Source organism: Tyto alba, unplaced genomic scaffold, assembly GCF_018691265.1.
Source record: "Tyto alba isolate M040663 unplaced genomic scaffold, T.alba_DEE_v4.0 Super-Scaffold_38, whole genome shotgun sequence".
Taxonomy (NCBI): Eukaryota; Metazoa; Chordata; class Aves; order Strigiformes; family Tytonidae; genus Tyto; species Tyto alba.
Window position 1 is genome coordinate 1388135 of NW_024881313.1, and position 20154 is coordinate 1408288.

General features: G+C 37.9%; 2 protein-coding genes and 1 long non-coding RNA gene across 6 annotated transcripts in view; 2 read left to right on the forward strand and 1 right to left on the reverse strand.

The window, feature by feature from the left end:
• Positions 1–5: 5 nt before the first annotated feature.
• RAB5A (RAB5A, member RAS oncogene family) lies at positions 6–17478 on the reverse strand. Of its 2 annotated transcripts, XM_042801688.1 has the most exons (7): positions 17376–17460; positions 13483–13576; positions 11170–11420; positions 7361–7512; positions 6283–6405; positions 4431–4524; positions 6–1494 (listed from the first exon to the last, which is right to left on the reverse strand). In XM_042801688.1, the coding sequence occupies exons 3-7, from the start codon at positions 11330–11332 to the stop codon at positions 1379–1381; spliced, it is 648 nt and encodes a 215-aa protein (XP_042657622.1). In that variant the 5' UTR covers positions 11333–11420; positions 13483–13576; positions 17376–17460; the 3' UTR covers positions 6–1378. The 2 variants fall into 2 exon arrangements, with proteins under 2 accessions (XP_042657622.1, XP_042657621.1); XM_042801687.1 differs by lacking the exon at positions 13483–13576 and having other exon boundaries at positions 17376–17478.
• Positions 13526–16366, forward strand: LOC122154306. The gene is made up of 2 exons (XR_006166186.1): positions 13526–13611; positions 16176–16366. It is a non-coding gene; the product is annotated as an uncharacterized LOC122154306 (long non-coding RNA).
• The window catches only part of EFHB (EF-hand domain family member B), a 25011-nt gene continuing 22225 nt past the window's right edge, over positions 17369–20154 (forward strand). Inside the window, exons 1-2 of one of the 3 annotated variants that reach the window (XM_042801684.1) lie at positions 17369–17454; positions 19123–19162. The gene's annotated coding sequence lies outside the window, so the exon portion shown is untranslated. The remainder of the gene's footprint in view (positions 17455–19122; positions 19163–20154) is intronic. The other 2 variants (XM_042801685.1, XM_042801686.1) reach the window with 2 other exon arrangements.

Here is a 20154-nt window from a genome sequence, read left to right on the forward strand (position 1 = left end):
TACTGTTTTTTTTTTTAAACCACTTTATTCAAACCTGAGCACCTCAATATAAAACTAAACACTGGTGAACTCTCATTTTCCTTGCTAAACCCAGATTACTGCAAATTTAAAATCTGCACAAGTAAGTTTCTGCTATCAGTTCAACATTTAAATAGACTAATTCATCTCTTCTGACACACTTGGTAGATTTCATATAATGAAAATAACTAAAAGAATTAGTGCAATATACCAGACAGATCAAAAGAAAATGTACTTTGGAAAACAAAGTTGCAAGTTCATTACTGACAGACAGCAGTACTCATGTTACAGATACAGGAGCGTCATTTATTACTGTTCTAGCCATAAAGGAAGAACTTAGAACCCCCTTTGATTAGAGAGGAAAAAAGTTAGCTTTAAGTAACTGTACATTCTGTATACCTTTAAGCGACTCTTAAATATTACAGAAAGTATTAAACAAATGTAGACTACGATGCAGAGTACCTATTTACAGTACATTAATATCCAAATTTAAAATCAAGTTGGATGTACATAATCGTTAGTGCACTATTATTTTCCTTAGGGGAAAACCAAACTGTAATGGCCAGCAATGATCAAAAACAAGAAAGAAGTCACAGACACCGAGTTTGATGTGGTTTTACTTGAAGAGCTCTTACAGTTTGTAGAGGAAAAAAAAATCCTAAATTATAAAGTTGAATTTACTGGTTTGTACCCTCTTAACATATTAGAAATTAAGTTAAACTTGATTTATCACTAATTCCTTTAGATAACTAACTGGGTTGATAGAATTTACATACAGTGTCCCAACTAAAACTCCACTTTCCTGCAAGCACAGGGTTCTTAAAACTGTTAATGCAAGTATTATTTGTAATTAAACTATGGAATGTATAACTAAACAGTAGATACCTGCAGAAACAACTGGTTGCATCAATACTGTGAATAAGTTTAAGTAATTTTTAGACTCTGTTTCTAAAAAGGTTTTAAAGCACAATTGAGAATTATGAAAAGTCCCAATTCTATTTATTATAACAGTAATCAGTATTGAGGCTACAGGAACTGGCCAATTAGGTCCATGGAAAGTAGTTCTTCTACACCCCTAATGGTAAGTGATTTTTAAAACCTTTCAGCTGAAGGAAGTTTATTCCGCTTCCATCTCTCCTCTACTGCTGAAACGTTACAGCCAGTGGTGGATACATGCATGTTAAAACTTTAGGTCAAAAAAAAAAAAACCAAACCACCTCTGTATCATGAACTTGACTATTATCATAAGTCTCTTCACTGTTTGGAAGCTGTACTGGGCCAGGTTAAGCACTCCAATTCCATGGTTATTAACAGTTATGAAGCAGAAGAATATTCAGAACAGTTTAAAGCAACTGATGTTTTAGTTACTACAACATTGACTCTTGGGTGGTTGCGTGGGTTCAGTAAGGTCTACTCCTCTTCCTCTGGCAGAGTTGGCTCCTGCATTCTGTGGTTCATTCTTGGGCAGTTTTTTTGCTATAAAATCAACAAGAAGTAAGAGTTAAAACTGAGCTTGTACTAAGATTAAATCACCAGAGCACACAGTCAACACTTTATTACTATATAAGCATATCAATACAATCACTATAAAAATCTGATTTCATTCAGTGTGTTGGTAATAGAAGAAGTTAAGACACTTCTCAATGATTAGCTACCTTGTCTGTGATTTTCAAAAGCATTATTAACTTGAGCAGTAAAATGTATCTGCACAGGTACCCTGGGTCAGGAATCCACTGACACTGACAGGCTTTAAGATCAGGATGTCAGTGCTAAGAGATACATAAAGATTGAACGGGCACAAAACACAGACAGAAATGGGTCAAACTACTGCCCAGCTACCTAGCCAGAAAAAGGATTTGCATACAACATATAAAACCGCCCTCAGCACTAGATCAAGTCTCTCTTCTTTTTTTCAAGCTGTCTCTTCTCTACAGCTCTTATGAGTCAATTGACAGTGGTAATTTTTGTTGTCCTTGCAGCTCCAAGGTACCTCCTTGGCCCTGACATAAAAACTAATGGTGACAAATGTTACCCTTCTGAGCAGTAGCTCCTCCTAGCAATGTTCTGATGGAGAGAAAGCCAAGTTCTACATAAAATGACTTCTGTAGGGTTGTCTTGCCCATGTGAGCAGGACCCAGCCACCATCCCAGTTCTACAGTTTGGCCACATGCTTCAACTCTAAAGTAATTACTTTGGCCAGCTTTTTAAGGAACAACTTTTCTAAAAGTAATGAAATGCAAGTATAACAACCAGAAAACCAGCAGAGTACACATCAATAAGATGTGTCCCAGTGCTAGATAATCTCAGGGAGCTAGGTAACCTCATCTTGGATTCCCTTCCCACAAAAGGTAGGGCCAGATCATCATCTGGGGTCCGTTCCAACTTGGGCTGGTCTACAATTCTGTGCTAGAACCCAAGAGTTCATGTGGTACTACACTGCTGAGACAGTACAAAGGGACAAAGCACCAGCAGAAAAATGCCCTCTGAGCACTGTTGTTTTGGATTCTAAACACATTCTTGAACTGTGAATTAACATAATTTTTTCAATGGAAGTTCTGAATGAAGTCTAAAGCAGTCAATTTATAAGCAGCTCTCGGTTGCATCCCTCAATTCTGCCCGCGTTCTCATTTTTCATTCTCTCCTATTTTCAAAGATCATGTTTACACATGGTCTCAAGAACTGCATCCATGTTGTGAAAGAAGCCATTCCAAGTTCCATGCAATACTTAGATCCTCATCGAGATTTCCTTTCAGGGTCCATTGCTGCAGAGATTTTGTTCTGATGCGCTGACAAAGCTGAATTTCACACACTGATGTGGAAGAATACTCACATGGACAACCAACACCGCAGACAGAACACCCAGGTACTAACCGGGCATTGTTTTCTCAAATTTACTTTGTATGCCTCAGAATATGGAGAGGTAAGAAATTTTGTTGGTATAACAAATTACCAAAAAAATTATCAGATTTTGAGGAATATTTTTTTTTTAACAAGATGCAAACTGTGCCTTCAAACAAATTAATTTTAAAATTTCACCAGAACAGTGTAATTGAGCATTTCTGCATCATTAAATGCAGGCTTATCTTGAGCATTTATGAGAAAAATACACTTCCACTCATATACTTAGGTGGTTCTTCCCCCCCCCCCCCCCCAGTATTTATAGTTAATATGAAGCAAGTACTAGTTATAAACTGTTGCTATAGTGATAATTTAATTTGCATCTGCTAGAAGTTTGAACCACACCACAAATTACCTTCTGCTTTACTGACTTGGAAAGCAGAAGAGCTCTTTGGAAAAATTTAATTTTGATAGCAAATGCTGTTTTTCACAAAAAGTGGGATGGAGAGGTCACTGTAGTGCAAATATGAAATAGATTTAATAAGGTTATCGGTTATTTGACACTATACATTACTATTCCCCAGCAGCAGAGCCACTACCGTGATTGTGATTACTAAATAAGTTGGTGGCCAACCTAAAAATGCATGCTTTCTTTTTTCTCTACTTTCAAAATTTTAATCAATAATCAAATATAATTTTGTGTCTATCAACGGAATTCACAAAATTTCTTAGTAATTTATACTTACTGTTACATGTTAGTATCTTCACAAATCCCTAAGATTTTGTTAAGGCTAAAAATATATTAGTAAATTTACTTTTCACATGAAGTGTCGTTTACTTATACTTGGACATTGAATTTAATCACACATTGTCATCTTTGGCACAACTTTTGGGCATCAGATATTTGAATTCCAAATGCAGCTAAAATTTTCATACAAGTGTATTTAGCAAATGTTTTGTTTAGACTAAAATGAATACTTGACTTGTTTTTTAAGCAAGTCCATTAGCACTCCCATTTTGAAACGTTTTCAGCTTTAATTACCATTGTCTCATAAACGGTACTTTATTCCAGGTTCTGCACCTATCCAAGGCAGTGTAGAATCTGCTACAAACAACATACCATCAAAAGGCACATATTTATACACATTCACTTAAATGCTAAGTACCTCTTCCAATTAAGAAAAGCTGTATAAAACTTTTTATGGTTACCTACACCATGGGAAAGGTGTTTATTTTTGTCTAGAACAGCTAAAGCTTAATTTTGCTTGAACATGAAGCAGTAGAAGTTTTCATTATAGAATCAAAACAGGTACACAGAACTTGCTGACAGAATGTGAAAGTAACCCAGCTTAGCTATCTCAAGTTAATTCAAGTGGATTGGTGCTTAACAGAAGACCTGTACAACTGTACTTCAAGTTTATCTGAACATCAAAAAGTATCTGAAAGGGCCTAAGGAAACTTAAATTCCAGAAGAAATTTAAGTGAAAAACAAAGATCTTGGGTTCGGAAGATTGTGATGGTGTGTATCTCATGAAGACAATTCCCTTAAATTCTCAGTCTGTTCATGAACTCACCAATTGCCATGAATATTTCATTTACGTTCATAGACGTTTTGGCAGATGTCTCCATGAACAATAAGCTGTTGTCATCTGCATAAGCCTGTGCTTCCTGAAAGTTAAAATAAGATTGCATTACTTAATTTAAAAAATTAATAAACAAAAATCACACAATCATTACACATTTTACTCCTATTGCTACTTAGGAACAATTTCTATACCATTTTGAAAGAAAGTTTGTTGAAACACTCATGTGGCTGTTATTCATCAGCTATGATGAAGTTAAAATTCCATAAAGCAGTTAAACAGTTAAAAATGCAACCTTAAATCTTACTCATTGTAAAAATATATAGATGGAAAAATCTCAGGCAAAACTAAATAATAAATAAAAATATTTATTAAAAAAGACAACCCTGATCCAGAGCACTAGCCGTGGATAGCAAGAACAGTAAGCTCCAGAAAGTGCCATCGAATATCAGAAAGTCTGTTATTACCCTGGAAAGAAGGCAGTTTGTGAACTGAGACAGATGGATCAGATCAGATCAGTTTCATTATCCTGACAAAAATTCACAATTATAAATCATAGTATTAAATATCTTGCCAGGTTATCTCTCCTTTCAGTCTGAATTTTGATCTGAAATACATTGTTTATAAAAAGTCTCCTATTTTTGTGACTTCCTGTTAGCCAATTCAGCTGAGAATCCCCAGCTTCTTATGACTATGTAACTACCTTTGCATTCAATTAGAAATCTGCAAAAAGCCAAACTACAGAATACCTATGATGAAAAAAAAAAAAATTTACGGCATTTACATTCATTTAAGTGACACCTGCTAAGATCTATATAACTGTATCTGATATAACACATTAACAAATACCTAGAAGTCTAAAATGTGCTTTGCAATGCAGAAGGATTGTCAAGCCTGCAAGGAGACTATAAATCCACATAAACAAAAACAAACCCCAAACATCTGAAAAATATTAATCTTGTAAAAAGACTGTAAAGGTAGTTCTACTTTAGTAATTAAATTTGATTAAGTTTTTGACTGCACACACGTATGAAATTGTTGTTAAATACCACAATTTTTCACCAAACACAAATGTCTTCTGTCATGAAGCTTTACATTACAAATTACACAGAAGTATAAAATTAGAAAACAGCATTGTTGAATTCTGGCAGAAAAATACCTAAAACACTGATAACCTTCATAGTCCTACTCCTATCATTACAAAAGGATTCATTAGTACACACAGCAATATCTCACACCAAAAAGTGACACCAAATACAGATTAAAACTAAGAGAATTAATGACTAACAAATACAATTTAATTCAAATTCAATCAATCATGAATGTACCGGAACCATCTGCAGTGAATTTTATTTGCTTTGGAAGCTATTTTCTGAATTTGAACACTGCTTCAACAGCATAGCCTAAGCAAGTTAAGCACATCAATCAGCTTTGTATCATACGATAATCAAAATTTTCCTGCTGGCAAGTCCAAGAGAATGGTTAGCACTAACAGTTATTGCTATCTCAACCAGTGAAACTCTACTTACTGGTAATTTCAGGTAGAAGAAAGGAAGAGGTCACACCAAAGAAAAGAAATTCAACTAGTCTTAAAGATATGCAGATAAATTAGATATTCCTCAAAGTCAAACAATTATTCAAAAAAGTCTATTGCTATATATCACTTGCACAGAAACAGATTTTTCAGTAGCATGTAGAATTTAATTAGTCTCAGTTGATGTTTATTTTCAATAGTATGACCTCTGTAACAACTAGCTAGGCTATGTATACAAGCTCCTCCTAGGTTTATTTACTTTCTGTTCCAACCAAATGCTATTTCTATAAACAGAAGTTCAGTACATACCTGAAAATCCACAGCTCTTTTGTTAGCTAGATCAGCTTTGTTTCCTGCTAAAGCTATTACAATGTTAGGACTTGCTTGTCGCTGAAGTTCTTTGACCCAATTTTTCGCTCTGGCAAAGGACTCCTGTTAATGATTGCAAAATGATGCAACTGAGTTTTATCATCCTTTTGTACTCACCTATTATCCCAATCTGTGTTATCTATACTTCAAGCAAAAGGCCAACGCAAGGCTGCTACCTTTGTCCAAAGGCACACTCCAACTTGCCAACTGAGCTTTTAAAATGAAACATTCCTACCTTAGTTCTCAAATGCTGGAAAAGTAAGTCAAGATAGGAAGATACTTACGTAGACAAGGGTAAGGAAAACATAAGTGGTTAAGGGAGAAAATAGGAATTTTAATTTCTCCTCTAGCAGAATCAAGTTTATGAACAGTTGTATCAAAAAGGTCTCAAAACACTTTCTAATTACTGAACACTGTTCATTACAGTACAGGGTTTCTGGCTTTTTTGAAGGTTTTGGTTTAAGTCTCATTTTACCTAAAACAAGTGAAGCTTATCTGATCTAAGTCGAAATAAAAAGAAATCAAATAACCTTAGGTTTTGGTCTCAATGGCTTGTGCTACTTTTTGAATCATTACCTGTAACTTGCAGTAATACAACATTAAAATAATGTCTCTCACTATTAGAAATAAACTGCCAGCAGCAATGTGGTGAGAGTAACAGCTCAATTCAGGCGAGCTGATTTAAAGGTGGGTTTGAAACACTTCAACCGAATTTGCTTTCTGTCTTTTTTTAATACAGTAAAAAAGTCCTAGAAACAGTCTTTTGGCAAGAACAGTTTACAGGCACAATTTAACATTACATAGCCTAATATGAAATGAGCAACTTGATCTAGTGGAAGGTGTCACTGCCTATGGCAGGGAGGGTGGACTAGATGACCTTTAAAGGCCCCTTCCAACTCAAACCATTCTAAGAAATAATAAATCAATTCACACAAGTCAGTGAGAAAAAATAAGAAAAGATCGATGCAAGACTATGAACTTCCAAATCCCCCTGGTGCCTCCCTAATACAGTACTTACCTCATTTGTAATGTCGTATACCACTATAGCTGCTTGGGCTCCTCTGTAGTACATGGGTGCTAAGCTGTGGTACCGCTCCTGCCCAGCGGTATCCCAAATTTCAAATTTTACCGTTGTATCATCAAGACATACAGTCTGGGTTAGAAACGCAGCTACAAAAGAGATAGAGGTGCTGAAACTGTAAGTCTGCTCATAGCTCTATATTCATATAACATTATGTTCACAGAGATGCAAATATGATTTCCTTAAACAATTCAAGCCTATTCTTAAAATACAGGTTTGAAGCAAGCATTAGCTGATAGACTGTAACTGATCATCATCACAGAGCAGTTTTTTAAACAACCAGCGTTTCCTTAAGTCAAAGACATAAGAAAGCAGTAATTGGAAAGCATTCCCTTGTTTTGTTTTTTGTAATAGTGAAACTGAGTAACCATAAGCATTCTCAAGTTTTCTGGATCTATTTCTTCCTGCTTCAGCAGACTATACAGAGTACCAGTGAGAGCATCCCATCATGCTATAATCCACCAGTTCAGATATTTACAGGTCTAAACATTTACATTACTTGAACAGTATCTTAAAGCCTTGATTTTCAGCTTCTGACAACTCCACCTTTGCTAATGGGTATGGAAGAAAGAATCACTTCTCAAGCGATCAAGAATTCATCTCAGCATAATTGTGACAGCCTGCAGTTTCAGGGAAACTTGCATCCATTGCCACTACAGCTGAATGCATTACCACAAATAATGGTCTTCTAATTACAGAAAACAGTAAGTAACTTATTCCAAGCCTTCAAGCAGTTACTCCTAGTAAAGATTTTCCATTCAGATTAAGGTACGTATTAGAAATATGGAGGTGAATACCCACACAATGTAGAAATCCATATTACAAAACTAAGCTAGAATCTCAAGATTTTTTTGGGGGAAAAAACAAACCCAAACCCTGAAAAGCAAGATTTCCTTCTATGGGTTCTCTTAACCCTTTGAGTTTTAATTTAGTCATCTGTTCTACATTAGCTTTGGAAGTTTAAAAATAAGCACACAAATACTACAGTGGTCTGACAAGCTGTCTTCATTACCTGCTTTATAGTCACATTGTTTTCCTAGTTATAGTACATACACAGCAGAAAATGCAACAATTCCAAGAATTTAGATGAACATTTGTGCAATCCAACATAAATGTTTCAAGTTGTTTTTCCAGTCATGACAGACTTTTAGTGAAATACTCTGGACTGGCTTGTCCTTTTTTCCTTCACAAACACCACCAACAAAAAAAATATTTTAGGACCTTCTGCTTGGTGAAACACAAAGGGAAGCCCCCTACTTGGCTGAACTGGGGACTCTCATCACTATGCATACTGACACTTTGTGGCCAATTGAAATCAAATGTCTGAAGAAGCAATGACCCATAACCCTTGCATACCTGAGACGTTACCCTGTCCCACATACTCCAAGACATCATAGCCTATGAATCATTCCAAAACTGCTGCAACTTTCAATTCAACATATTGCAGTAAACCAAAAGCAAGTCAATAAAGGACACTAGCACGCAGAAGTTGACTAGTCAAGTGGTCAGGTGTTCCTGCTTCAGAGGCATTAGGATCCATCACAGATGAACAGGCAGGTTGGAGAAGGTAAAGGCTTTGATGTTCCAATGTTAAATCACCATAAATGGCTCTAAATGCTAAATATCCAAGCACTGGTAAAACAGGCTCCTCTTGGTAGCTCCCTAAGCACTCCAGAACCAAAATAAAGAGGAAAAAAACATATATCCTGCATCAGACTAAAGGCTTCCTCCTCAGAACCAGCTCAATATTATATTTTAAGATGTTCAATAAGTGGAGTATGAAGTTCTTACAGAAATTATTCTCTTCAACAGAAGAGTGTAGCTATGCACTGTAAATGAAGGTATGTACTCAGGAAGATAATTAAAACAAGGGGTTTACTCTGTGACATCCTCTTGTTTTTGTTGAAAGGAACATTTCGACCACCATAAAATGCCAGTTAATTTCTGCGAACAAGGTAACTTTCTTCTATCTTGCAAGACCATAGTAAATTGACAATTAATCAGCTGTGGTAATTATCTGAAAGCCTATCATCCTTAACAGCCATACTTTGTCTTAAGCAACCAACAGTCATTGCTGTATTAGTCTGAAGTGGCATAGTCTAGTTACCAAACACACCACCACCATCCAACATGTTTGCCTTTAACTGCACTCTTTCAGATGTTTTTATTCAGATTCACAATGCACATAAGCCTCTCTTTGTTAAAAGGCCCTTCTGTATCCAAAGAAAATTATGCCTTAGGCAACTACAAGCTACAGAATTAGACAGCTTTCTCTACAGAAAACTTTTTCTGAATCCCAACGTTGTTACATGTAATATCTCTCAGCTGTATTACATGACATTTTCTTGTTTCTATTTTATATAAAAGATGTGCAAGTTGATAAAGAGATTACACTAAACTCTATATATCTGAACTTGAACTTAAGATCTTATTTAACCTTTGTATAGATTTTAAACAGGATAACAAGATTTGGGTTATCCCTAGTTCTACCCAGACAAACAAGAAAACAAGAAAAACCAAGAAGAAGGAGGTCAAATGAATCGGAGACTGCTGAAATTGAAAAATGAATTTCACTTCATTAAGTGTTTTTTTTCAACTAAAAACTACATTGATGTTGGAAAGTTAATTCACTATAGATCTCTGAGAATGCTCTCCATATTACCACATAGCTGTATCAGACAACACAGAAACCTTTCACACTAACACTTACCCTAAAGCCATTATAAAATACACAACGCCAAAAATGAGCATTAGTAAGACCACTAAAGGAGAAAAAAAGTGGTTCTTCATTTATGCTGATAGATATACAAAATAAATACATGTAACAGCTGGAAATAGGGTAAAAAAATGATGCAATGACATTCAGCTTGTATTTATTTCTGTAAGCTTTGTAAATTTTTTTACATTTCAACAACTGCTCATGTGTAAAGACACATACAGGCCACTGAAAGGGATTCACAAATATTACAGTGAAACAGACTAATTCATGCAAGCAGCAACATGGACTACTACAGAGTATTTATCAACCCATAAAATCCATATTTTGTTTAAGTCTGTATGTCATTAGGTATCTTTAGGATAAGTTTAAATTTACCCAAGGAGGAATACAGCTCAAAGCACTTAACAACTGCAACATACAAAAGAAGAAATCTGCCGGGGGGAAGTGGGATAAAATCTGTTCAAAGTTAAACACATTATTTTTTTTTAATTGTAGTAGCCAGAATCTGTTTTGTTTGAGGTCACAAAATGTAAAAACAGCATATTAAATTTTGTGATTACTAACGAAGAAAGGTCTATCCAGAAATGTAGCAAGCTCTCCCAAATCAAAAGCAAAGCCAGGATGCACAAATGACAACATAACCTTTTTGGAAGATGAAGCACTTTGTTTTCACAGCAACTAAGTTCTTAATTCTCATTAAGCAGTTATTTCATGCACTAAACATACAGCACCATTAAAATAGCCACACATCTACCCACAAACAAAATGTAACATCAAGCCCCATTCTGAAAACTATGCAGTTCAAGCACACATTTGCTTTCTCCACTTGACATGGATGTTTGCTACAGCCTTGTGCCAACTACAACTTTTAGCTTGGAAAGTTACAGTGCTCAACTAGAGTCACAGGACTCAGACTTGATCCTCACTGCCAACAACCCACTCTAAAGTGCCAATTACATTCAAGGTTGTCAAGGGCAAGTACAGTATAAACTCAACATAAAACAAATTAACAGAATAATTTTCTCACCTCCAATTGTACTTTCCTGAAACTCATGAAACTGTCCTTTTACAAAACGAAGCACCAAACTTGATTTGCCAACTGCAGACTCTCCTAAAAGTACTAGTTTGAACTGGCAGATTTTATTTCCAGCATTTGGCCCATTGGGTCTTGTTGCTCCTCGATTAGCCATGCCCAAATTAGAAATAAGTCCTTTGTTTCAAGTTCTTGAAAGCAAGTTCCAGGATTCAGATCTCAGTGGTGCTTCTGCCAGTAACAACCTGTTTATGAAAAGACAGTGGGGTGGTATCAGTTTTACAAAACAAGTAAGAAAAAGATCTAATTCACTAATGCAGCATGGATTACCTATAACTTGTCCTAATATTTACCAAAGTCAACAGTCCACAGTACAACTACCATCACTGTTAAGATGACAACAGTAGACAGAATCTGTGACAAATGAACCAGTTATCTTCTTTAATAACCAGTCTTCCCATTAAAGCTTCAAATTAGGATATTAAAATCCAGTTATGATTCTTCTTGCAAGACTTCAGCCTCTTAACATATCAAGATTGAAATATAACACAACAGATTTGGACTTTCACATTATCAGTAAAATATCAACTGACAAGAAATGCTATTTTTTTCCCATAGTTTTGCTATTGTTAAGCAATATTCTGAAGACAGTACCACTAAAGGATGCTACAAAATTGAGCGAATTGGGAAAACTCCATCACCACATCAAGTTCTTTGCTATTCACTTCTATCATGTATCAAATGCAATCTCCTTAAATAAAAGCACAGATCTTGATGTACAAATCATTAATACATTCTCTAGTTAGCAACTGTACTTTGAGAAGGAAAAATACAAAGCCTTCCATATGTAGAAAAATGGACTGTCTTGACTGATAAGAATTCCAGATCACTTTGTGCAAACCACCAGAGAACTACCATGTGATGATAAATTGCTACTTCCTATACCAGCACATGTCCAGGCAGATCAATATTCGCAACAGACATCTTTGTTGTACAAAGCTGAACTGGTACGAACAGTGTATTCCTTAGAATACCTGTTCTTCTTTCAAACTCCTTAAAATCACAATATTTACTCATGTGGACGCAGAAGCCTTTAGCTGATTTCTCCTGGTATCACTTCTAAGATTTATGCTTTTACACACTGAACAGCAGACTAAAACTTTTCACAGATAGGCATTGCTGTATGAAAGACTGGCATAATTTTCTGTATTCTCTTTCCTCCCAGTTCCCAAAAAATTCCAAATAACACCACAGGAAATATACCTAAGTGATGGTTACTCAACTCTCTGAGAAAAACATCTGCTTCTATATTTCTGCTAAAAAAAAAACCAAACACCAAACCAAAAACCAGCCTTTAACTTTGTCCTACTCAGTTGATTATCTACTCGAATTGTGCACACTTTATGGGGATACTGCTTTTCTAGTATCTAGACTGCAAGTTAGTTTAGAGCATATTCTCCTAATGCAAAATATGGCTTTAATACATATGTCGTAAAGAGGTAAGCAAACCTACTACTTTCAAATTACTTCTCACTCTTTCTTCCTCCTGGTAAAGCAACTACATTTTAAACCAAGCAGTAGTCTTTAGCCATCTTCCCATTTCAAACCACTTGGCACATATACGAGGCATCTGAGCATTCCAGTTCGCTACAGACCTAGCTCAGACACTCAGCCTGCATTCTCCTTCCTAACTCTCCCTTTTGTAAACTCAAGTACTGAAGAAACTTCTTTCCAGAAAAGTGCTTCTAGCACTCTAGCAGAACCTCATCCTCCACTAAGATACTCCCTTATAGACTAATTTCCATGCATTAAACGAGAAAGATATCTTCGCATTATTTATTCACTAACAGTTGAAAAACTGGTATTTTTCTCAAAGAACTTGAATACAGGTCTCAGAAAAAAAATATTTGCAACATCTGACAGACTCCTATTTGCTCATGTTGCTCATTTTCCCATACCTCTCAAAATAATTTAGCTTCTTCCAAGTAGAATATTCCAATCATGTACTCATCCCTGCCTGACCTGAGTTTGTGTCCTGTTTGACTATTATGATATCCTTACATTGAAATATTTTTTTTTTAGTTGCACAACATGATCTAATATCAAGTCTTCGATGTATGTTCTTACAAACATGTGAAAGTGTACCGCAGTGAAAGAATGTTTCGATGAAGCAAAAAAGACCCTGCATACCCCACCACCATTATTATTAAGCACCAGGAACATTACAAACTAAAATTCTTACTCATTAATTTTGGTTATGTATTTTAGAATGCAGGAATGGATCCAGTTATTTTAAAAATACCAGACCTTTCATCCTTCCAGCACAAAACAACTCATGTACAGCTGGTGTGTTGGTTCTCAGGCAAGACTCTTCCGCCTCCAGATGTGCTGCTGAAATACACTTTTGAAGTTGTGGAATAATTTGGATAAAAATGGGTAAGTGACAACAGTTAATCTCTCCCTAATTATACTACAAAAGAGAAAGCAGCAAGGCATAGCCAAAATATAGGTATCTTAGAACACTGTTAGCCATTTGTTTATTTTCTCCTTTGGAAAAGTAATGGAGACAATTAAGTTATTCCTGTTTTAAAATTAAATGCAACTGTTTGCTGTAGCATTCTAGTGCATTTGGACAACCATGAAATCATTTAAATCCCTTTAATCTTAACTCATTCCAAATTTTTCTAGACTCTGCAGAATTAATAAACATCTAAGAACTACATCCAATGACCACATGAGTTAGCACTCTGGAGGAAGTGACTTCTAGGTGACACACAGAAAGGAAATCAATCCACTACAGTGTTTACTCCCCATGACTGATTTTTTGCTTGCTGTTTCCCACACTGAGGGCAAAAGGAGGTACGGTAGAAAAACAGGCAAGCCTGATTTAACTTGTGTAATATCTGTTTGCTTCAATTGGCCATTTACAGCTTTCAGTTATTCAGATTTGTATCACTTACAAAACAGTAATTACTACCCCTTGCAAAACTCCTTCAGAACCCAAAGCTGAAACAGGTTATCAAGAAAAATACCTAACTGAATTTTTATAGATGCCTAAGCCACAGAAGCTGTAGTTATTTAAGAACTTACAACAACCTCACAACACTCCTCACCAGAACTCATTCTAGACATTCAGGTAACGTACAAAAATAACCAGCAGTCAAGCTGACAGAGATGACACCACCTGAGTGGAAGACCATCAAGTCCCAGAAACATACCACAAACATCATTCATTCACTGGTTGATATATCCAAAACTTCATAATAAAACCACTACAGTCATACCACCCACTTTGTAACAGCTTGGGATAAAAAAGGGCAAGACTGATAATCTGATAGAGAACATACAGATGATTTTGATATATTAAAAAAGTTACTAATACCTTCTGTAAGTGTATATGGAAATAACCTTCTTTTGAACTTTCAGATAGTGAAACTGTTCAGTAAATTCACAATATGGCAACATACAAACACAAAATGAGGAAAGTATTTTCTTAATCTGAAGAGAAGCAGTACTACAGTTTAACATAGCCATTACAGAATGTTTCTGGCCTGTTCTTTTCACATTTGTGTGTTCTGAACACAGTGCCTCGACAAGGATTTAAAAGCAAATTTCAATGCTACAGACCCCATGCATTCTCCAAGCCTCAGGCCACAATCATTCTCCAGTTCCTTAAGCCATCTGTAAAACACTAGCTTTGAGAACCATAAAAAAAAAAAAAAGCACCACACAAGAGAGAAAAACTACATTCAGTACCCTACACACACACACTGCAAATTCAAGTCTTCTTTGACAAATCACTTTCAAGACAATTCTGAAAACTTATTTCAAGGGTGTAGCAGCCATTCCTGGTTTTCACCCTTAGGTTTAGTGCAAATTTCCAGGAAAGACCCACTAATATTTCCCCCCTCCCCCAGTTTTTGTATGCTAAGCAAACTTTGTAACCAGTATGTTTGGAACATGTTAAGAAAACATTAAGACATTTTCATTCATCTGCACAAAAGCAAGTACATCATTGTTTGACTGGAAACTGATACTTATGGAAGTTACGTAAAGGAATTACTTATATAAAAACCTGCTGAGGAAAATACTATGAAAGTTTCTTTGATGGATGGCTTCATATGGATAGAAATAAGGGAGATTTTCTTATGTTTATGGAGTTTAATGTGAGAACTCCATCATATATTAAAAAGCAAGGCCCACTTTGCATTCTCAGGCACTGCAAATACACAGGTCCTTCTGCTAAGTAGAAACTTTCACCCTTCTGGTGAATATCCCCCAAAGGCACAGCAGCTCCATGCTGAAATGCCAAAACAAAGTCTGCAGCATATTATTAGGAGAGTACTCCAGTTAATCCTACCAAGTAATTGACCAGATGCTGAGTATTCTCACCACTCTAGAAGATAAACTTACATGCTGCAAGACAGTCTTTGTTAATGACTTTAATTTATGGAAGAGTCATAAGTGATTTAATAGATCACCACAGAAATTATGTTTGAGTCTGTATGCAAAAAAAAACAACAGTCCTAGCCAATACCTATAAACTCACAATTTAATGGCATAATTCAGTCATGTAAGCATTTAAAATCAGTGCCTATTTTAAACTACAAGAAAGCCAATACAGAAGTATCAAAATAACACTAGTGACAAAGGCCAGCCTACTGAAGAGATTAAGACAGCTAACACTGTTCCTACAATCAAATACAAAGACCACAACAAAAATTCACCGTAAATTTAAAACTGGAACATTCCACCACTTTCATCTTTCTGAGCAAATGACAGTGTTTCTTACCATGAACACACATACTACTGTAGTAATTTCTAATCAACTTTTTCACACTTTGTGAATAGAGACAGATCATGCAATACAGAGGTTGCAACCATTATTTACTTCAAATTTGCTTATCCTGGACTATCTTAAGTGTTTTAAAAAGCAGTATCTAAAAAGCCTTATTTGTTACGCACTTCTACTAACCAAGCTTTTTGTTATTCCCTTCCAGGTTTGGCAGAATTAGTGTGGCATCTTACTGCAGCGTTCAAGACAGTGATATGTACAACTATCAAAATGCCTGTCCCATGTAATATTATATGCTTTATATTGAAGCATAATGAGACAGTATATTAAACACGTGGATCAATGCAGTCACTGCAAAAAAAAATCACAGCCTTCCAATTAAAGATAATAACCGTCTCTCAAAGTCATATGAATGATGTATAGTACCCACCGATTTCAGATAAACCGGTTTATCATACAGGGAACGTGAAATGGCAAGAAGCAATGATAGTACAGTCATCATTGCTTACTTAACCAACATCTACTTTTTTTCTGACATTTCTTATCACAGAATAACACCACACACATGCAATTTAGCCTGCCTGCAACTCTGAAAACTCACTACCAAATTGGAAAAAACAAAGGTGCCATGTTTTTTACTTGGTCTGAACATTATGAGGAAGAAGCTGATTAATTTCAGCTGCTTAATTAGCTGTTCAGCCTCTCTTTTGCATCACCAGGCTCTGAAAGAGACATAAGGTAAGAAAAAAAAAAAAAATCATTAAAAATCCTGACAGAATAGCCCTTCATGGTCCTATTGTTTGCAGGATTTTGATCGTTCTTAAACAGTTCAGCTGTCCTCTAAAACGTAAGAGGGCCCAGGTTTGTTCCTCCACCGTACTCTGGCCTTACATCCAGTCCCGTGTAGAGCGTACCCAGTAGGCCAGGCCCATCGCAATCCCCCGGATGGCGACGTGCTGTCCGAGTCTTTTACTTCCTACCTTTCCCACCGTTCCTCCTCCAGCCGCAAGCGAAAGGGAAAGCGAGGGGCCCAGCACCCAGCCTCCCCTTCCACAGCTCACGGGCAACGCGAAGGGAACAACCCAGCCCCGGCGGCCGGGACCTCGCTGCAGGAGAGCCCGCACGCAGGGCCGGATCCACCGGCCCCAGCCCCTCCACCTCCCCCCCCCCCCCCCCCCCCCCGCGGCTCCCTTCCAGGCACGGGAATAAGGGGAAGTGGGAAAACCGGGGCGCCATTTTGAGACGGGAAAGGGAGAGACCAGCCTCTCCTTCCCGCCCGCCGGGCCGCCCGCCTCGGCAGCCCGCGCCAGGGCCCCGCGCCCCCCGCAGGGCGGAGAGGCGGCCGCCGGCAGCCGCCCCAACAACCGAAGCCCCCCCGGCCCCGGCCCCGGCCCCGGCCCCTCACCTGGCCGGGCCGCGGGGGAGGGGAAGAGGGGGAGCCGAGCGGCGGCGCAGCGACGTCTGTCCGTCCGTCCGTCCGTCCGGTGAGCCCGTGCGGGGTGGGCGGGCGGAGAAGGAGGAGGGGGGGTGGTGGTGGTGGGGGGGGAAGGGATGCGGCTCGCTCGGCGGGGTGGGGGCGAGGGGCGGGGGCGCAGCCGTGCCGCGCCCAGCCCAGCCCAGCCCGCCGCCGACTTCCGCCGCCGCTGCCCCGACCAAAACACGCACGCACACACACACGCACGCAGCCACACGTACTTCCGCCGCCACTACGTCACGGCCCGCACGCGACATGAGCTTCCGGTTCGCCCGCGCGTCACGTGATTTCCTTTATTTTTCCCACCACCACTTTCCCCCCCTTCCTCTTTTTGATTCCTTTCCCTCCCCCTCGTCCCCCCTCCGGGGGGGTGTGTGAGGGGGCGGGCGGTCGTTACCATGGCAACTTGGAGTTGAGGGGGGCCTGGATGCCCTTCCATACCTCCCCTCCCATACCTCCCTTCTTATCCCCCTGTCCGTGCAACTGCAATTGGGAATGTACCTAACTTGAAAAAATTGAACACCCAGCGGTAAAGCCTTAGGCATAGGCTTATTATTGGGAGAGTGCTAAAACTTAAGAGGGCAGGTTGCTGACACAGAACAAGTCTTGATGGCTCAGTAGCGGGGTACATGCAGTCTGACTTAATACACGCAAATACTAAATGGCACACCTTGCTCTGGAGGTTGTAGGACATACATCGTCGGTTTTCTGTATTATGGCTGTACTTCGTGAAGCCTTTGTAATCCTCTGTGTCTTTTGTGTTGATAAGTGAGGAAGAATGCTGAAAAATTTGAGGATAATTCAGGGATGGCCTTTAAGAATAACTAAAAGACTGGAAAATACTCCTTGTGCTGGAAGATGCGAAGAACTGCTGGCCCTGTAAAACAGAAGCGTAAGGGTCACTTGGTCACAGACTGGGCTTTATAGGAAACAAAAGAGTGATTATAAGTGTTTCTTCAGTCTAGCAGATTTAACGAGGTCTAATAGTTGGCATTTGAAAGAAATAAAAAACAGAACCAGTAAGACATTTAATAAGTTTATCAATAATGGTATTTAATCATTGGTACAATTTAATGAAGGTTGTTTAGATACTCCATTACTGGAAATACTGAATCAAGATTTGATGTTGCTATCTTCTCAAAATATGCTTTAGGTCAATCACATGTATTTAATTGAAGCAAAAATTAAGTCAGGGAAAGCCTGTGGCCAGTGTTATACTAGAGCTGAGGCTCCATTATGCCATTCATTCATAAAATATATGCATTTAGTATTAGTTGTCCAGTCAGTCCTCTTGCCAATGCAGGTTTATATTCTTCTGTTGTTGCTACTACTTTAGGAATATGCTGAGAAGAGAAAGAATGGTATAATGAATCATGTCACAGCCTTTTTTTTTTTTTATCATCTCCACTCTTTACTGCTGCTCTAGAAATATCTCACTACTTTTAAAATGTTATATCCAATATCCTTGTAGAATGAGAAATCAACAAATCTCATATCTGTCTGCTTTTATGGGTTTTTTTTCTTTTTTTTTTTTTTTTTTTTGGTCTTTTTTTGCCGTTTCCTAGTATGGACATATCAATACTTTAAAAATTACTGAAGTGGATGGAATAAAACCAGATCGTTCTTTTCCTTTTCATCTTCTTCAATTTTTCTTTTCCATGTACTTTTCCACTGGTAGCAGATTGTTCTCAGAGGAATAATTTCACCATTCTGCTTTAGTAAGTAAAAGTTAATCACTAACATAAATGCTTTTTATAAGGCCAATATATAACTTTAAAAAAGTGAAAAAGACTTTGAGTTCACCAGTGATGTAGAATGCCAGACTAGCTCCAGAGAAACATGTTTGAAGGTATGCAAGTTTTCTGAGCTGTTTGCTGAACCTTATAATAAAGACTGCCTTTTAGAATTTTTGTAAGATTTGCCTTTAATCAGGTAATCCTGCCCTAACATGCTGCTTATTTGTCATAACCCTCCAACTGGTTTCAGTACGTTCAGCTGGACTTCAGGATTTTCTGAGCAAAACATCAGAATCCTGATAAAGAGGTGTTTTGTACTATATACATTATGACTATACATTCAAGCACCAGCCAGCATTCAACCAGCCTGGCAGCTGCATGCTAGTTTGTTCACTCAGTTGCCTCCCTGCAGCAGGACAGAGAATATAATAAGAACAAAAGCAAGAAAACTTGTGGGTCGAGGTAGAGACAGTTTAATAGATGAAGGAAAGAGGAGTGGGGGAATCACAATGTGAAGGAAATCACTGGCCACCTCCCACAAACAGGCCAATGTCCAACCAGTCTCCAGGCAGCAGCCATTTGGAAGCCCGCTCCTTCTTCCTTCTACCTCCAATTTTTATTACTGAGTATAATTCTATGTGATATGGAATATCCCTTTGATCAATTCAGGCCAGCGGTCCTGGCTGTGTTCCCCTTCCAAGTTTCTTTCCCACCCCCGTCATACCCCCTGGGTGGGGATGATGACAAAGTTGGGAAAAAGAGAAAGTCTTGGCCCTGTGCAGTAGCTGAAATACTACTCTGTTAACAACACTGTTGTAGTCACAAATCTAAACCACAGCACCATACAGGCTGCTGTGGAGAAAATTAACTCCATCCCAGTAAGATCCAGTACATACATGAACGGTTTTGGATTAAAAAAATGAAAATATTACATTCTGAATCTTTAGAATTACTTGAACTTAGATTCAGTTTAG

Excerpts from the sequence above, each read along its gene's own strand:
- RAB5A (XM_042801687.1), bottom strand. The coding sequence starts at position 11,332 with ATGGCTAATCGAGGAGCAACAAGACCCAATGGGCCAAATGCTGGAAAT. Across the intron at positions 6,406-7,360 it reads TATACGACATTACAAATGAG|GAGTCCTTTGCCAGAGCGAA; the intron begins GTAAGTACTGTA and ends AATCATTAACAG. Across the intron at positions 4,525-6,282 it reads AAAGAGCTGTGGATTTTCAG|GAAGCACAGGCTTATGCAGA; the intron begins GTATGTACTGAA and ends TTTAACTTTCAG.